Source organism: Muscardinus avellanarius, assembly GCF_963383645.1.
Source record: "Muscardinus avellanarius genome assembly, chromosome: 13".
Lineage (NCBI taxonomy): Eukaryota > Metazoa > Chordata > Mammalia > Rodentia > Gliridae > Muscardinus > Muscardinus avellanarius.
Window position 1 is genome coordinate 40,438,450 of NC_137799.1, and position 16,608 is coordinate 40,455,057.

At 50.5% G+C, this 16,608-nt stretch overlaps 2 protein-coding genes across 4 annotated transcripts; both read left to right on the forward strand.

The window, feature by feature from the left end:
* Nucleotides 1–2,852: 2,852 nt before the first annotated feature.
* Nucleotides 2,853–5,601, forward strand: ATOSB (atos homolog B; the record flags this gene model as incomplete). The annotated part of the gene is made up of 7 exons (XM_080709328.1): nt 2,853–3,746; nt 3,891–3,949; nt 4,140–4,245; nt 4,369–4,527; nt 5,007–5,075; nt 5,158–5,333; nt 5,448–5,601. The coding sequence occupies 7 exons, from the start codon at nt 2,853–2,855 to the stop codon at nt 5,599–5,601; spliced, it is 1,617 nt and encodes a 538-aa protein (XP_080565454.1).
* A 3,414-nt stretch (nt 5,602–9,015) lies between these two features.
* Nucleotides 9,016–12,088, forward strand: STOML2 (stomatin like 2; the record flags this gene model as incomplete). 3 transcript variants are annotated; one of them, XM_080708725.1, is made up of 10 exons in its annotated part: nt 9,016–9,093; nt 9,326–9,463; nt 9,947–10,046; nt 10,185–10,243; nt 10,334–10,435; nt 10,579–10,713; nt 10,849–10,993; nt 11,111–11,190; nt 11,400–11,528; nt 11,951–12,088. In XM_080708725.1, 10 exons carry the CDS (start codon nt 9,049–9,051, stop codon nt 12,086–12,088), a joined length of 1,071 nt encoding a protein of 356 aa, XP_080564851.1. The 3 variants fall into 3 exon arrangements, with proteins under 3 accessions (XP_080564851.1, XP_080564849.1, XP_080564850.1); XM_080708723.1 differs by lacking the exon at nt 10,579–10,713 and having other exon boundaries at nt 9,049–9,093; XM_080708724.1 differs by lacking the exon at nt 9,326–9,463 and having other exon boundaries at nt 9,049–9,093.
* Between the last annotated feature and the right edge of the window lie 4,520 nt (nt 12,089–16,608).

The following is a 16,608-nucleotide window of genomic DNA, read 5'->3' on the forward strand; positions in this document are numbered from 1 at the left end:
TCTGATCCCTCTTTTCTGAGAGTGGAGAGCTCTAGGCCAGTGACCAAGGGGGTTGGTGAGAGCAGAGGCTGATCTACCTACCTACGGTGGTGGTCTGTGGGAACAGTCACCCTAGCTTCTGCAGACAAAATGTAGAGGCAGCTAGGAGCAGTTCTCTCTGCACAGGATGAAGGTGGAAAGCACATGAATAGGAGTCCTTTCTGTCAGCCTCTTTGGTCAGAGCAGAAATTAGTATCTTTAATATTGAAGGGAAGGAAGGGGAGAATGAGCATGGGAGCTCTACCTATACCAGCACCCCCCTCTCTCACTACCCAGGCCTAGCAGGTGTCTGAGGGTACAGATCTCATGGTATCCTGGGACTTGTTGTTTTTGCTGGCCTTGCTCCCTTGGCATGTTGGGAGCTGTAGTCCTTGCCAGCCACAGCCTGGCACAGCTATTTGATGCCAGCTGCTGCCCACCTCCTTCATGAAGGGTGAGGTTTGGCCTATGGTGCCCTGCCCCCCACTTGCAGTCCTGCCCCATGAGTCAGCTTGAAGCCATGGTCTAAAGCCAGACCTGCTGGGTGGCAGGGGAATGAGTCTAGTGCATCCCATTGACAGGGCAGGAACTGAGAGGTCTCTGGGGTAATAATCAGATGCCAGGCATGCTGGGGTCAGGAAGGGAATCATGTCATCACCTGGCTTCCCCAGGGCAAGGGAGGGCAACTGGATGACCTGGAAGTGGGGGTGTAAGGAAAGGCCCTTCCTGAACCTGTATGGCTGGTGGGAACCTGTATGGAAAGGTGGAGCAGAGTGCAGGTTTTACCCTCTGACAACATGACTATTGGTGTTCTGTGCTTTCCAGCCACCCCACCCACCACAAGGAACCAGACAAGGACTTGATGAAATGGGAAAATGCAGATGCAATAATGAGAATAACTGGTGTAGGGAAGCTTTTCAGTCCCTGTGTGCTCCCTTTCTCTCTGCCTTCCACCCCCACTCCTGTCGTTGCTGGTTCTCCCTCTACAGCTCATCTCTCTGCTTCTCTCACTCAGGGTTTCCTCTGCACTTTCAGGACTGCTGCCCAGATCTCCAAGGCTTGCTTTCTACTTTTTTTGCTATGTGCTTTCCTCTGTGCTTGGACTTGGGCAGATTGGTGGTGCACAGAGCTCTCCTGGGGAATCCTGCGGTCAGTTTGGAGGTGCTCCCACTGTGAGCACAATTGCCACTGGGTTACAGGAGATAGTGATAGCCATAGGTGAGGTCTCAGAAGAGAGCGATTGTGGCCGGCCTGGGGTGGAGAGCAGACTTCCTAGTGTGTGTGTGTGTGTGTGTGTGTGTGTGTGTGTGTGTGTTGATATACTGGGGATCAAACCCAAGGCCCCATACATGGGCAAGGCCTCTACCACTGAGTTATATCCACAGGCTGAGAGCTGAATTTCCAGAGGGGATGGAATTCGGCTTAGCCAAGGAGAAAGAGTAGCATTTAGATAGATATACAAAGGGCTCTCCTTGAAGAGGAAAGAGCATTGTGGATGGCAGGCAGCACAAGCTACTGCCCAAGAAGAGGGCTCACCCTGGCGGGAGTTGGCCTTTGGCTTGAAAGTTTCCTTAAGTTAGCATGGGGTCCTGAGGAACCATCTTGTGCCCTGCTAGGAAAGCAGTGGTTTGGGTTTGGGAGTTTGGAGGTGTGTCAGCCTTGGGGGAGGGGTATGGAGAGATATTCCTAGTTGCTTCCAGCTGACTGCCTGCTACTGCCTTATCTTTAGTTTGCAGGACCTGGGGGGCGGGTAGGCTCTGGAAAGTGTCTTTGGGTGGTGTCCCTTCCTCCCCTACAACTTGTTTTTTTTTTATTAGATTTGTTGTCTCACGTTAAAAACAGATTGTTGGGGCAATTGGGAGTTCAGGGCTATAGAAATGGCTTTGAGGTTTGTACCTCTAAGGAGTGTGTGATGGGGTGTGACCATCTGCAGGACCTCTGCCCTTAGCACTCTGGGTGGCACTTGTCCCTTTGGAGATAGACATATAGGAAGGAATTGTGCAACTCAATGGCCCTGAGTAAGAAAGCTAAATTGTTCCTCTGCCTACCTCCCAGCCGGCACTGTCTCTTGGCTCTTGAGGGTAGCTCATCCCACTCCCATTCAGGGCAGAAGTCCACTAGATGGTAGCCCCGACAAGTGATTATCTTACCTCCACTCACTTCTTAACGTCTGTGTTACATTGCACCAAGACCTGCCTCTCTGTGACTTCTCAGGTAGCCCGACTCTATTTCCTGGGCTCTGGATCCAGAGCCTGCCCCTTCTGTTTCTGAAGAGCTCATCACGTGGAAGGAGGATGTCCTAGAGTATGCTCCTTTAGCCCACAATCTGGGAGGAGCCTTACAACTGGCTCCGAGGTCCTGGCTTATGTCTGTTCTCTCATCAGGGTCCAGCTGAGCCCAGGAGCTGCACGGAATGGTGGCAGTCACCTTGCCAGTGCAGCAGGCATGGACCAGACTGCAAGCTAGGGGAGCAAGGCATCTGTCAAGAAGAGGGGACACACAGCTAGGCTTGAGGCCTCTTCATCGGGGTAAGTGCCAGGAAGGGGGAGTGGGAAGCCAGTACCTAAGTGAAGTCACCCTCTCAGAAATTTTCAGTAGCCTGTATATTTCCATTAATCCATCTAGGGATTTGGAGACTTTCACTCCCAAGAGCCCCTCAAGGCCACCTCTGCAGGCCAAGGGAAGGGTCTGAAACTCAGCTGGGAGGACTCACCGATTCTCCTGACCACCTTTTCTTTTTTTCTCTTCTCTTGCACAGATGTCCCCAGGCCCCCCAACCCAGGCCCAGCATAAAGGCCGTGTGGGGGGGCCCCCCTGACCCAAGGGGGGGCTTCATGCGCCACGTGCAGGCGGAGCCGTCTCCATCCTCAGAGCCAGAGGCTGGCCCTTCACAGCCTCCAGTCAGACAGGGGGCCCTCCAGGGTGGTCTGCTCATGGGTTACAGCCCAGCAGGGGGGGCAGCATCCCCCGGGGTCTACCAGGTATCCATCTTTTCACCTCCAGCTGGTGCCTCTGAGCCTCACAGGGCTCTGAAGCGGCCGGCTCCACCCACTGAGGGTCCCCGAGAGCTTAAGAGAGGCCCTGGGCTCGGGGTCAGAGAGGGATTACCCCCTGAAGAACCATCTACTGTGGGGCTCTTGGCCCCAGAGGGACTGGGCCTGGGACTGGGTGTGGCCAGCCAGCATTTCTCCCATCATGGTCTCCGTGTTGTAGAAGAGGGAGGTAATGCCAACTCACTTTGGACTTCAGAGGCCCGAAGTTCCCCCTGGCCCTCATCAAATGCTTCCTGCAATACTTTGCACACCAGAGACTGGGCTTCCCCAGATCCAGGGGGACAGGGATCCCTAGGGGGGTCTCCAGGGCCAGCTCCTTCAGGCCAGCTGCACACACTTGACACTGATTTGCACAGTCTTGCACAAATAGGGAGTAAGAGTCCAGTGGCTAGGGTGGGCAATGGGGGCAGCCCCCAGCCTAGGGAGCCCCCTGGCACTGCCAATGGGCACAGTCCCGAGCACACACCCCCTGGTCCTGGACCTCCAGGCCCCTGCCCCACCAAGCGAAGGCTGCTTCCTGCTGGAGAATCCCTGGATGTCAGCTCTGAGGATGAGGGGCCAGCCCCTCGGAGGCGCCGGGGTACCCTGGGCCACCCTCCTGCTGCCAACAGTTCTGATGCCAAAGCCACACCCTTCTGGAGCCACCTGCTGCCTGGGCCCAAGGAGCCTGTTCTGGTAAGCTCATCTACTCCTAAGCAGATATTTATGTGGATGATGGTGGAGGCCTATGGAGATGCTTCTTTGAGAGCTTGTGATGAGCCCCTGCCCCAAGTATACCTGACTTCCCCAATATCTCTTTTCAATCTTTTGTTTTCATAGGACCCAACAAACTGCAGTCCCATGGGGCCAAGGCTAAAAGGTGCCCGTCGCCTGAAGCTGTAAGTGACCAGCTTCTCCTTCTACCCTGTCCCTGTCCCTGAGAGTGGCAGCGGGAGTCTGTAATCCTCTGTGAGAGTAGAGAATCCAGGATGGGAACCTAGGTAGTGGCAAATGGTGGATCCCAAAGATAATAAGCAGGAATTCCAGAATACCTCAAGCCAACCCACTGTATGTCCCCTCCCCTACCAGGAGTTCCCTTCGAAGCCTCCGGAAGGGGCCAGGCCTGCTGAGCCCCCTCAGTGCCTCCCCTGTTCCTACCCCTGCTGTCAGCCGTACCCTGCTGGGCAACTTTGAGGTAGCTCCCCGAGGGCACTGTGATTGGGAGGTCCTGGCAGGAGTGGGGTGGTGGGATATGGTTGGATGGATAAGGAAAAGAAAGCATCTCTCTTATAACGTGTTTTCCACGCTCTGACACCAGGAATCATTGTTGCGAGGACGCTTTGCACCATCTGGCCACATTGAGGGCTTCACAGCAGAGATTGGAGCTAGCGGGTCCTACTGTCCCCAGCATGTCACGCTGCCTGTCACCGTCACCTTCTTTGATGTTTCTGAGCAAAATGCCCCGGCCCCCTTCCTGGTATGACCTGACTCCAACCCAAAGTTAGCTTCTCAGGTGGAGGAGGGTTAGGACAGGGGGAGGAGCAAAGGCTGGGTGAAGCGGTTCTCACCTAAGAGTGAGTCAGGATCAGGTGGGGAGAATTCTGGTATAAGTCAGTGGGAGTCCAGAGTGAGAGATTTTAGATAGATTCTAATAACCAGGGCTCAGCCAGGTGCGGTGGCACACCCTTGTAATCCCAGCATTTGGGAAGCTGAGACAGGAGGATTGTGGTTCACGGACAGCCTCAGCTACTTAGTGAGGCCCTTTGCAACTTAGTGAGAGACCCTGTTTCAAAATAAAGAATACAAAATAGGGCTGGAGGTATAGCTTGGAGGTAGAATGCCCCTGGGTTCCATCTCCAGTACCAAAAATAAAAAATAAAAATAATAAAAAATAATAATCAGGGTTCAGGGTTCTCCTAGTCTCCACTCTAGTTGATGGCTCTGTGGGTTTCCTAGGGTGTCGTGGACCTGAACCCCCTGGGGAGGAAGGGTTACAGCGTGCCCAAGGTGGGCACCATCCAAGTGGTAAGTTTGCCCTGAGGAAGTAGACATGGGAGAGAAGAAAACATCCCCTAGGCCCTACCAACCATGACTGTCCTGCCCCCAGACCTTATTTAACCCCAACCAGACTGTGGTGAAGATGTTCCTTGTGACCTTTGACTTCTCGGACATGCCTGCTGCCCACATGACCTTCCTACGCCATCGCCTCTTCTTGGTGCCTGTGGGTGAGGAGGGAAATGCTAGCCCCACCCACCGCCTCCTCTGCTACTTGCTGCACCTCAGGTGAGAAGCAAGCCAGGGACAGTGGGGCAGGCCCAGGTATCCCTTCCCTGCCTAAGATGTCTCCTTGATTTTCTAGCTCTGGAATCGTGTTTTGATCATACTGTCTTCCCCCAGGTTCCGGAGCTCCCGCTCAGGCCGATTAAGCCTGCATGGAGATATCCGCCTGCTTTTTTCCCGCCGGAGCCTGGAGCTGGACACAGGGCTCCCCTATGAACTGCAGGCTGAGACCGAGGTCCCCCACAATCCACGTTTTTCACCTTTGCCCTGAATGTCAGTGCTCTGAACCAAGGTGGGCCAAAAGCCTGCCCATTCTGCTCCATCCTAGACAGAGGAAACAAGTGGAGAGATGGCGAGAACCCCTTCAGGCTTCAATTAAAGTCCTCGCCACGCTCATGCCCAAATTGATTATTTGGGTGTTTAAAGCTTCTGATCCTTCCACACCCTATCCTACTCCGGGTACTCCATGTGCCTGTCCCCTCCCTTGGGTTTCCCAGGCCAGCTTAGGTAGTAGGGAGGAACCAGAGCTACCCTGAGATTGTCCCAAGTTCCCAGGCAAGTTCATGCCAGCGTTGCCTCCCTGTCCTGGGCAGGGGCCACTTATTATTTTATTTATTTTTAATTTATAATTTATTCAAATTGGATTGCCTTGGTAACCTCCCAAACCTGATAATTGGCACCACCCCTCCTCCTTCCCCACTCTCAGATATTGCTCCAACCTCAGGAGATGAAGAGGCTGATGTGGGGACAGGGGGAGAACTGCTGTCCCTCAGCTGAGGGCAGAGGGGTCATCCCAGAGGGACTGAGTCACTAGCCAAAGACTCAGCTTCCCCCATCCTTCCCCATTCCCCCACTTCCCCTACCCTCTGACCCATCTTTGAAAGCCAATTTATATGTGTGTATGTGTGTGTGTGTGCATGTGCACAAGTTTGTGTGATAGGTGTGTGTGAGAGAGAACGTGCATACATGCACACACACAGGGGCTAACCACCCTAAACCTAGGGCTCCAGATTCAGTTGTCCCTCTCCTCTTGCCTGTGTCTCCTTGCTTTGGGGTCCTGACTGAGGAAGGTGTCCATGGGCAGAGTCAGGGCCAAGGACTGGGGTGTCTCCTCTTACCTGGCCAGACTCTGACCCACCTACCTCAGCTGGGATGAGGGGCACTCCTCAAACTCAGTTACGTGGCTCCCAACTCCCCTCTTCCCCACTCCAGACTCTGACCCAGCCTCAGCCCTTGACTCCTGGGGCTTAGCTGCGGGGAACAAGCATTTGCTGAAACTTGAAAAAAAAAAAACAAACTTAAACAAAAAAACAGGAAAAAACTGTATCTGGTACTTTTTTTAGAAAAATAAATTTAAAAGAGAATAAATTCTTGTTTGGAAAACTTGAACTAAGCTCTACTTTTTCTTTTGGAGGATGTGAAGGGATGGACGGCTTCACTAGAAATGAGACTTGAGCTTTCTCCAGCGTGGGCTTGTGAAGTCTTAGGCTCCATCCCACTGATTCTTGGAGCACGGTCTGATTTTTTTCAGATAATGAGGTTGCTGGGGGTAGTAGGTAAAGCTCAGCAATAGCAGCTAAGCTCTCTGTGGACCTGGTTTTTTTTTTTTGTGGTACTGGAGATGAAACCCAGGGGCATTTATCTCTGAGCTATACCCCCAGCCCTATTTTTTTTATTCTTTATTTTGAAACAGGGTCTCACTGAGTTACAAAGGGCCTCACTAAGTAGCAGCTGAGGCTATCCTCGAACCATGATCCTCCTGTCTCAGCCTCTCAAATGCTGGGATTACAAGCACACGCCACTATGCCTGGCTGGATCTGGGTTGAGGTTTGAACCAAGGCATACTCTACCACTGAGCTATACCCACATCTTTTTTGTGTGTGTGTGGGTCTGGGGATGGAACATAGGGGCATTCAACCTCCAGGCTACACCCTCTGCCCTATTTTTTATTCTTTATTTTGAAACCGGGTCTCACTAAGTTGCAGAGGGCCTCACTAAGTAGCTGAGGCTGTCCGTGAACCGCGATCCTCTAGTCTCAGCCTCCCAAATGCTGGGATTACAAGTGTGTGCCACCACGCCAGGCTCCACATCTCTTTTTACTTTGAAGCAGGATCCTGCTAAATTGGCCCAACATGACCTTGAACTTGTAATTCTTTTTTTTTTCCTTCTCTCTCTCTTTTGGTGCTACTGGGATGAAACTCAGAGGCATTCTACCTCTGAGCTACATCCTAGCCCTATTTTATTTTTTAGTTTGAAACAAGGCCTCATTAAGTTGCAGAGGACCTCACTAAGTTGCTGAGGCTGGCTATGAACCTGTGATCCTCCTTTCTCAGCCTCCTAAATACTGAGATTACAGTTGTGCACCACCATGGCCAGATGAACTTGCAATCCTCTTGTTTCAGGCTGCCTCTACCTCCCAAGTACTAGAATTAACAGGCTGTCATCACTGCACCAGGCTGGATTTGATTTTTTTTTAATAATAATTGGGATTAAATTAAGCTAAGAGGCATTTTACCTCTCAGCTAAAGCCCTAGTCCTATTTTAATTGTTTTTAAATTTTAAGGTAAGGTCTCACCAAATGTGGAAGGCTTCAGTAAATTGGTAAGCCTGGCAGTGAACCTGTGAACCTCCTGTCTCAGCCTCCCAAATGCTGGGATTACAGGTGTGCGCCAGCAAGCCCAGCTTGGATTTGGATTCTTATTAGTACTGGTTCTGTTAATAACTTTAGCCTCCCTGAACTTCAGTGCCTTATATGTACAATGGGAATAACTATCATACAGGCATCTTAAAGACGTGCCACAGAAGCCAGGTGTGGTGGCACATGCTTGTAATCCCAGCATCTGGGAGGCTGAGACAGGAGGATCACGGCTAGCGGCCAGCCTCAGCTACTTAGTGAGGCCCTCTGCAACTCAGTGAAACCCAGCTTCAAAATAAAGAATAAAAAAATAGGGCTGGGGGGTGCAGCTCGAAGGTAGGATGCCCCTGGGTTCCATCCCCATGCCGGGGGGGGGGGGGGAAGCTGTGCCGCAGAATTAGAGGTTTGTGTATCCTGACATGCTTCAGACCAGGTTACGGTTGTTTGCTAGATTTCAAGGGAACCGGGTCTGACAGACTCCGATTGCGAAGAGGTGGAAAGAGCCGCGGTGCCTTGGGAAAAAAGGGGAGGGGGAAAATCTCGGTCCAATCATCTGGCAAAGTTGGGCCCAACTGCCATGGCAACGAGAATGGGGTCAGTCCCCAGTGGGTGGGCTGGGCACAACACAGCAGGCCTACCCGCGACTGTCACTATGGCAACCATGGCAACGAGTCAGTCCCAATCCACTGGTCGCTATGGTGACAGATGGGGGCTATATACACTCTGGAGGGTAAACTGAGTCTCGGGTGGGGGTGAAGAACGCGGTGGGAGGTGTTTCTGGATCACCTGCCTGCGGAAAAGAGCTTGCATTTCAGCCAGGATGCCTGGGATCTTGAGTTGGAGGAGAACCAGAATTAGCTGCGGACGCCGGCCGACTCTCGGAGGTCTGCGTTTCTAAGGGAACAACCTGATGCACGTTCTCCCAGCAAAGCCGAAGGGGCGAGTGTGGGATGGGGGAAGGGGCGGCGGAAGTACATCCGGGGGAGTGGAACCGCGAGAGGACAGGCTCCGGCTGGGCTGAGCTTCCTCTCTGCTCCGCGTCTCGCGTCTCGTTGGTTCCGGAGGTCGCTGTGGCTGTGGGAAATGCTGGCGCGCGCGGCGCGGGGCACAGGAGCCCTTTTGCTGAGGGTGAGAGCGAAACAACCTTCTCCGGGGGGCTGGGATACAGATCACCTGGGTCCTTGGCTGGGAAGGAGAGGAATTCCAACTTTGAAAGAGGACTGGGGTCAGAGGTCATGGTCTCCACGTGAGCCATTCTCCTAGAACCCTTGTGGGTCTCTGTTTAGGGAGATGCTTCCTGCGCCCAGGGCTGGGGTGCCGTGCCGGCAGGGGTCTCAACCTACCCTCGTCTTTCCTACAGGGCTCTGTGCAGCCTTCTGTCCGCGTTCCGCGCCGCGCTTCCTCTGGATTACCCCGAAACACCGTGGTACTGTTTGTGCCGCAGCAGGAGGCCTGGGTGGTGGAGCGAATGGGCCGATTCCACCGGATCCTGGAGCCTGTGAGAACCTCTTTTGTTCACCTCGGGACAGCCAGATACCGGGATCCCTTACAAGTGGGAGTGAAACCTCCTTGGGGCCTGGGTGCACCATTAGCTTTCAACACCCGGGACCAATCCTAGCAGGGCCCAGGCTGTTACCCTTAATCCCCTAGGTTCCCCCTTTTTCCTATTACCTTAACATCCTACAGGCCCCATTCTTTGTGCTACTCACACTCTCAGCCCTACCTGTCTGCCCAGAGGCAGCTAATCTGCTGGCTCCATTCCCTTGGTCCTGCCCTCCATCCCCTGGCCTAGGCTTACATTCCTGGGTTCCTGGTTCTTGTCAGTGACACCCCAGCCCCTGAGGATATCTGTTGGCAGGGGATACAGCTTTTCTGGGAACATTCTGTATGTTGACTCGACTTTCTACCTACTCTAGGACTAGTTTAGATTCCGACCCCAATTACCCCCATCCTTCTGAGGACCCATGACTCCTCTTCCCAGGGCTTGAACATCCTCATCCCTGTGTTAGACCGGATCCGATACGTGCAGAGTCTCAAGGAAATTGTCATCAACGTGCCTGAGCAGTCGGCTGTGACTCTCGGTGAGGGGTACAGGGTGACACGGGTGCTCTGAGACCATTAGGATGTGTTTGCTGTAGATTCAGAGCTTAGGAAAAAGGGCTGGTTGGGACCTAGAGGACTGACTTTTTTCCTTTTCTCTCCTTGTTCTTTTCCTGCAGACAATGTAACTCTGCAAATTGATGGTGTCCTTTACCTACGTATCATGGACCCTTACAAGGTATCTTCCTCCTTCCTTATCCAGCCTTCCAAGTTGTTCTCCTCACTAAAATCCTGCATCCAAGTTTCTTACATATTCCTGCCCTTTCAGGCAAGTTACGGTGTAGAGGACCCCGAGTATGCTGTTACCCAGCTGGCTCAGACAACCATGAGATCAGAGCTCGGCAAACTCTCTCTAGACAAAGTCTTCCGGGTAAGCAGATGGAGACAGACTTTGAAGGCACATGCCTGACACTGTCAGCCTTTTCTGGGGATCAGGATCAATCCAGATGCTTCTCAACTTAGGACGCTGATAGATAGGTAAAGGCTGTGAAGCTTATACCTCTCTTCCTCTAGGAGCGGGAGTCCCTGAATGCCAACATTGTGGATGCCATCAATCAGGCTGCTGACTGCTGGGGTATCCGCTGCCTTCGTTATGAGATCAAGGATATCCATGTGCCACCTCGGGTGAAAGAGTCCATGCAGATGCAGGTGGGGAAGAAGACCTCAGGGAATTCCGGTCCCAGAGGACCTATACCACTTTCCCTATTGTGATGAGTATAGTTGTAGGTTTGTGTAAGAGTTTCCCCTGGCTTCTTGTTGGTGAGAGTTGCTGGGGGCTTCCAGGTAGAAGCAGAGCGGCGGAAACGGGCTACTGTTCTAGAGTCTGAAGGGACCCGAGAGTCGGCCATCAATGTGGCAGAGGGGAAGAAACAGGCCCAGATCCTGGCCTCTGAGGCAGAAAAGGCTGAACAAATAAATCAGGCAGCAGGTGAGCAGAGGGTAGAGGCTGAGGGGGGAGCAGGTCATGGGTCTTTGAAGGCTGGTGCTGGGACAGTAGCTTTGGAGTATTTAACCTTATGGGTTAAGTTTTGTTTCTTTCTTACAGGAGAGGCCAGTGCAGTTCTGGCCAAGGCCAAGGCTAAGGCTGAAGCTATTCGCATTCTAGCTACAGCTCTGACACAACATGTGAGAAGCCCCTGGATGGGAGTGGGGAACCAGAATTGACAATGGAAGGGGTTCTCTCATCTACCCTACCGGGAAGTGCCTGCTTCTGTGGGCTCTATTGGGCCAGATGATATGAGTTCTTGTATTGTGACCTGCATACTCTCTTTCTAGAAACCCAACTTTCCTTCTCCAAATCATTGATTTCTGATTTTATCCTTCTGTGGCCACAGAATGGAGATGCAGCGGCTTCACTGACAGTGGCCGAGCAGTATGTTAGCGCGTTCTCCAAACTGGCCAAGGACTCCAACACTATCCTACTGCCCTCCAATCCTGGCGATGTCACCAGTATGGTGGCTCAGGTTAGAGCTCCCTGAGGGCCCAGCACAGAGCACCCTTGTTAGGGACTGAGACCCGACAACCTCTAGCACTACTTGCACAGCATAGAGATCTTCAGACTGCCGTGGCCCTAGACCTCCCTTTGTTCCTGGTAGAGAAGGGATGGTAGACATCCAGAGGTGGAGAGATGTCACTTCTACTCACACCTGCAAACAAGGACACTCGTGAGATGCCTTCTTTCTGTGATACCTATGCTGGTGTAGAGAAGGTCACCCTGCTCTGGTGGTATGTAAGATTCCTAGAACTGACTCCAGAGCTTTTAAGACTGAGGCTTGAGGGAGGGAGAAAGAAAAAGCACGCTCCTAGCCACACCTTTTAGTCATTAGTAGGTTGGGCTATACCTTCTGCCAGGTATCTTCATGGCTCTCTCTATTCCTCTCCTCAGGCCATGGGCGTATATGGAGCCCTCACCAAAGCCCCAGTGCCGGGGGCCCAGAATTCGGTCTCCAGCAGGAACAGCAGAGATGTCCAGGGCGCTGATGCAAATCTCAATGAGGAACTTGATCGAGTCAAACTGAGTTAGTAACGCTGGGCTTGGCCAGGGAGTCTGGGGATAGGGAAGTTGCACTCCTAGATTCTGGCTCTAGGCTCCCTGCCATGATTTTGGTTTTTATTTTTTTATTTGAGCTTATTAATCATGTAATAAAGTAACTGGTAGGAAACCGGAAACTGTCCTCTTTGATTGGGAATGAGTTGGGAAAGCCACTGCTGTTTTCTGTGAATATTTACTCCCACCCTCTAGACCTGTCAGGTCTCAGGAGCTGAAGTCTCCACGAGCAAGAGTGAACTTTGTGTGAAATGAAATCATCCTTTCTGTCTTGAAGAGAAACTGCGGGCCAGGTGTAGTGGCACACTCTTGTAATCCCAGTACTTCTGAGGCTGAGACAGGAGGATCCCAGGTTCACGGCCAGCCTCAACTACTTGCTGAGGCCCTCAGCAACTTAGTTGAAACCGTTCTTCAAAATAAAGAATAAAAAATAGGGCTGAAGGTGTAACTTGGAGGTAGCATGCCCCTGGGTTCAATCCCTAGTACTAAGGGGGAAAGAGAGAAACTGGGATAGTGTGGGAGGATTAAATCATTTGTCTATCAGGCTGCCATTGAGGAGTGTGGTACCTCTCTGCTAAGTGGGGCTGTGTGTTTGAGGATTTTACATAGTGAAGAGAACTGTCCTGCAGGATAGTACTGCTGAGTGCTTACTTGGTCATTAGGAGTGAAGGGCAAATCTGATTCATTCATTCAAAAATATTTAGTGATATCTACCATGTGTCAAGATCAGCAGTAGGCACTGGGATTACAAAAACAACTGAGATCTAGTGGTCCCTGTTTTCACAGAATACAAGGTCATTTTAGGAAGATAAGGAAGCAGATAGTGATAGAAAGTCATGAATGGTCCGGTACTCAAGAGGCCGAGACAGGAGGATCATGGGTTTGAGACCAGCCTCAACAACTTAGACTCTCAACAACCCTACTGAGATCCTGTTTCAAAAATAAATAAAAAGGGCTGAAGGGTGTGGCTCAGAGAGAGAATGCACCTGGGTTTAATCCCCAGTATAAAAAAAAATTATCATAAGTGTTTTGATGGAGGGGCTATAATATTAAGTAAAGGGTCCCAGGAAACCTCACTGATGTTATATTTGAGTTTAGGTATGAAAGAAAAAAGTTCATTTGGGTTTCTGGGAGTGAGGCAAACAAAGGAGATTGCAAATAAAAAGGCCTTGAGGCAGGGCAAAGGAGCTGCTGTGGATGGAACAGAGTTAAACAAAAGAAAGCTGGGGATATAGTTTAGTGAGAGAGTACTTGCTTAGCCTGTAGGATGCTAAGAAACCCAGGGCCCTGGGTTTGATTCTTAACACCACCAAAAAAAAAAAAAAAAAAAAAGTGGCAACTAGATGAATTAGAGAGGAAAGGGAGCTACTGTGTTAATTTCTAAGGCTGTGTAGGGCTGCTGCAGGCTTTTATTCATATAGGAAACAAAAGGATCCAGGTGCCTATAATCCCAGTACTTGAGAGGCTGAGACAGGATTGCAGGTTTGAGGCCAGCCTCAGCAACTTAGCAAGACCCTCAGCAACTTAGTGAGACTTGTTTCAAAATGGAAAGTAGTCCTGTGTGTGTGTGTGGGGGGGGGTTTGGACAGGCCTCAGGCTCTGGTGTTGGGTAGGAAAAAACCTAAAAGGATAGGAAAAGCTGGTGGATTCCTAGGGTCAGAAGGTTTAGTAGCAACCAGGAGCAGTCCTCTGTCTTCAAGACAACTCATAGTCCTGGGTGCCTACCAAGCTTAGTTTGTACAAAACCAAGGTAGGAGTCTATTGCATACCTGAGATGCATCACATTCTCCTGTGGGCCAGTGTTATGAAGTGAGTCAGTTGTTTTTTCATCACAAGGCATGTACACAGTGTCCAGATGACATCCCTCTTCCTCCCTTCCCACTTGCACCTGGTTCTAGGACTGTGTTAGATGTTACATTTAGCCTTTTTACATAGACCTTTGATTTCTGTTTGTATTTCAGCATGGTAGTGTACCTTCACTAAAATATATTTGTGCATATATATAAGTATGTGTATAAAAAATAAAGTTTGGGAATACAGTTCAGAGGTAGAATGCCCCTCACTTCAATCCGTAGTACCAGAGAGAGAGAGAGAGAGAGAGAGAGAGAGAGAGAGAGAGAGAGAGAGAAAAGACAGATGTGATGGCCCACTCTTGTAATCTCAGTACTTGGGAGGCTGAGACAGGAGGATTGCAGGTTCGTAGCCAGCCTCAACAACTTTTGAGGCCCTCCACAACTTAGTAAGACCCTGTTTCAAAATAATAAAGATGGAAAAAAATAGGCCTGAAGGTGTACCTCTGAGGTAGAATGCCCCTGGGTTCAATCCATAGTACTGCAAAAAAAGAATAAAAAAGAACCAAAGTACGGTTTTGTTTTGTTTTTGGTGGTGTTCTGGGGATTGAACCCATGAGCATTCTACCTCCAAGATACAACCCCAGCCCGATCTATCTTTCTTTCCTTTCTTTCCTTCCTTCCTTCCTTTCCAGTACTGGGGATGGAACCCAGGGGCATTCTACCTCTGAGCTACACCCCCAGCCCTATTTTTTATTCTTTATTTTGAAACAGGTTCTCATTGAGTTGCAAAAAACCTCACTAAGTAGCTGAGGGTGTCTTAGAACCACAATCCTCCTGTCTCAGCTTTCCAAATGCTGGGATTATAAGTGTGTGCCACCATAACCACCTTTTCAACCGGGTTTCTCTAAGTCGGAGGGCATCGTAGCTGAGCTTGTGCACAAACCGTGATCCTCCTGTCTCGGCCTCCCAAGTCCTGAGATTAAAGGGTGCACCACCATGCCTGGCCTTGTACATTTCTTAAAATAAATTTTAGTGTATTCATGGAGTTGTGCAACCACCACAATTTTAGAACATTTTCTTCACCCTCCTCCATACTCAATAGTCTGTTGTTTGGTACACCATATTTTGTTTTTCCATTCATCATGATGGACATTTGTGTTTCCACCTTTTGGCGATTGTGGATACTACTATGAACATTCATGTACAAGTTTTTGTTTAGACATGTTTTCATTTCTCTTGAGTATATATCTGGGAGTGAAATTGTTGGATCACATGATAACGGATTGACCTTTTGAAGAACTGTTGGTCTGTTTTCCAAAGCTGCTGTGCCATTTTACAATCCTATTGGCAGTGTATGTGGGTCCCAATTTCTTCACTTCCTTGCCGATATTTGTGTGCGTGTGTGTGCGCGCTAGAAATTGAGCTCAGGACTTTGTGTGTGCTAAGCAAGTGCTCTGTTTTTATAGCTACACCCCCAGCCGTTGTCTTTTTTATTTTAGTCATGCTAGTGGGTTTTCCTAGTGGACTTCCTTGATAACTAATGATGTTGAGCATCATGCCATGTTTATTGGCTATTCGGTATCCTCTTTTGAGAAGGGTTTAGTCTGATTGCATGTTCATTTTTAAGGTGGATTTCTTGCTTTATAATTTTTTTGGCAGAGTAATTGGGGTTGAACCCAGGGCATTCTACCTCAAGCCACACCCCCAGCCCAATTTATTTGTTTCTGTATTACTTTGGTACTGGGGATTGAGCCCAGCGGCCTTCTACCTCTGAGCTACATCCTCTGCTGTATTTCCCCCCCCCTAGGGGTAGAACCCAGAGGCTTTCTACCTCCGGGCTACACTCCCAGACCTTTTTTATATTTTATTTGGAAACAGGGTCTCACTAAGTTGCTGAGAGCCTCGCTAAGTACTGAGGCTGGCTTCGAACCTGCGCGATTCTCCGGTCTCAGCCTCCCAAGCGCAGGGATTACAAGTGTGCGCCACCACACCCGGCCTTCAGCTGTATTTTATTTTGCACCAGGGTTTCACTAAGTTGCTGAGATCTTCATGAAGTTGCTGAGGCTGGCAGGGAAAACTGAGATCCTCCTGTCTCCGCCTCCCAAGTACTGGGATTTACAGGCATGTGCTGCTACATACGGCTATTTATTTTGGTTCAGGGTCAGGCTAAGTTGACTAGGCTGGCCTCAAACTGTCTCAGCCTTTCAAGTATTGGAATTATAGGAGTGCACCACTTGGCCCAGCTTAATTAACTTATTTATTGCTTATAAGACAATAATTTATTACTTAGTAGCACTGAGAGAAATAGCAAAATCGATTACTTGAAGTCGGCTAAGAGGAAAGAGTAAATATTATTTTCCCAATTTTACATATGACATTGCCAAATAATCACAATGAGCGGCCGAGGGAGCGTTCGGGTCCAATTCGACTCCAGAAGCTGTGCGCTTAGTTCCAACCAAGAATGGACAGCGGTCCCTTCCACTCTTCTAGCTTAGTTCCTTGCTCCCCATTCTAAGTTCCAGAATCTCACATCCAGCTTTGTCCCCCTGCGTTCCTTGCCGAACTTCCACGCAGTGGCCGGCAGGGGGCGACGAAGCTCCTCGCGTGAGCCGCTCTGCCCGACGGGGGCGCCTCTGTGGTGTCAGGCCGCCGGCGCGCAGCCGCACTTCCGGGCGCCGCAGCAGGTGAGCCGGCTTCTCTCGA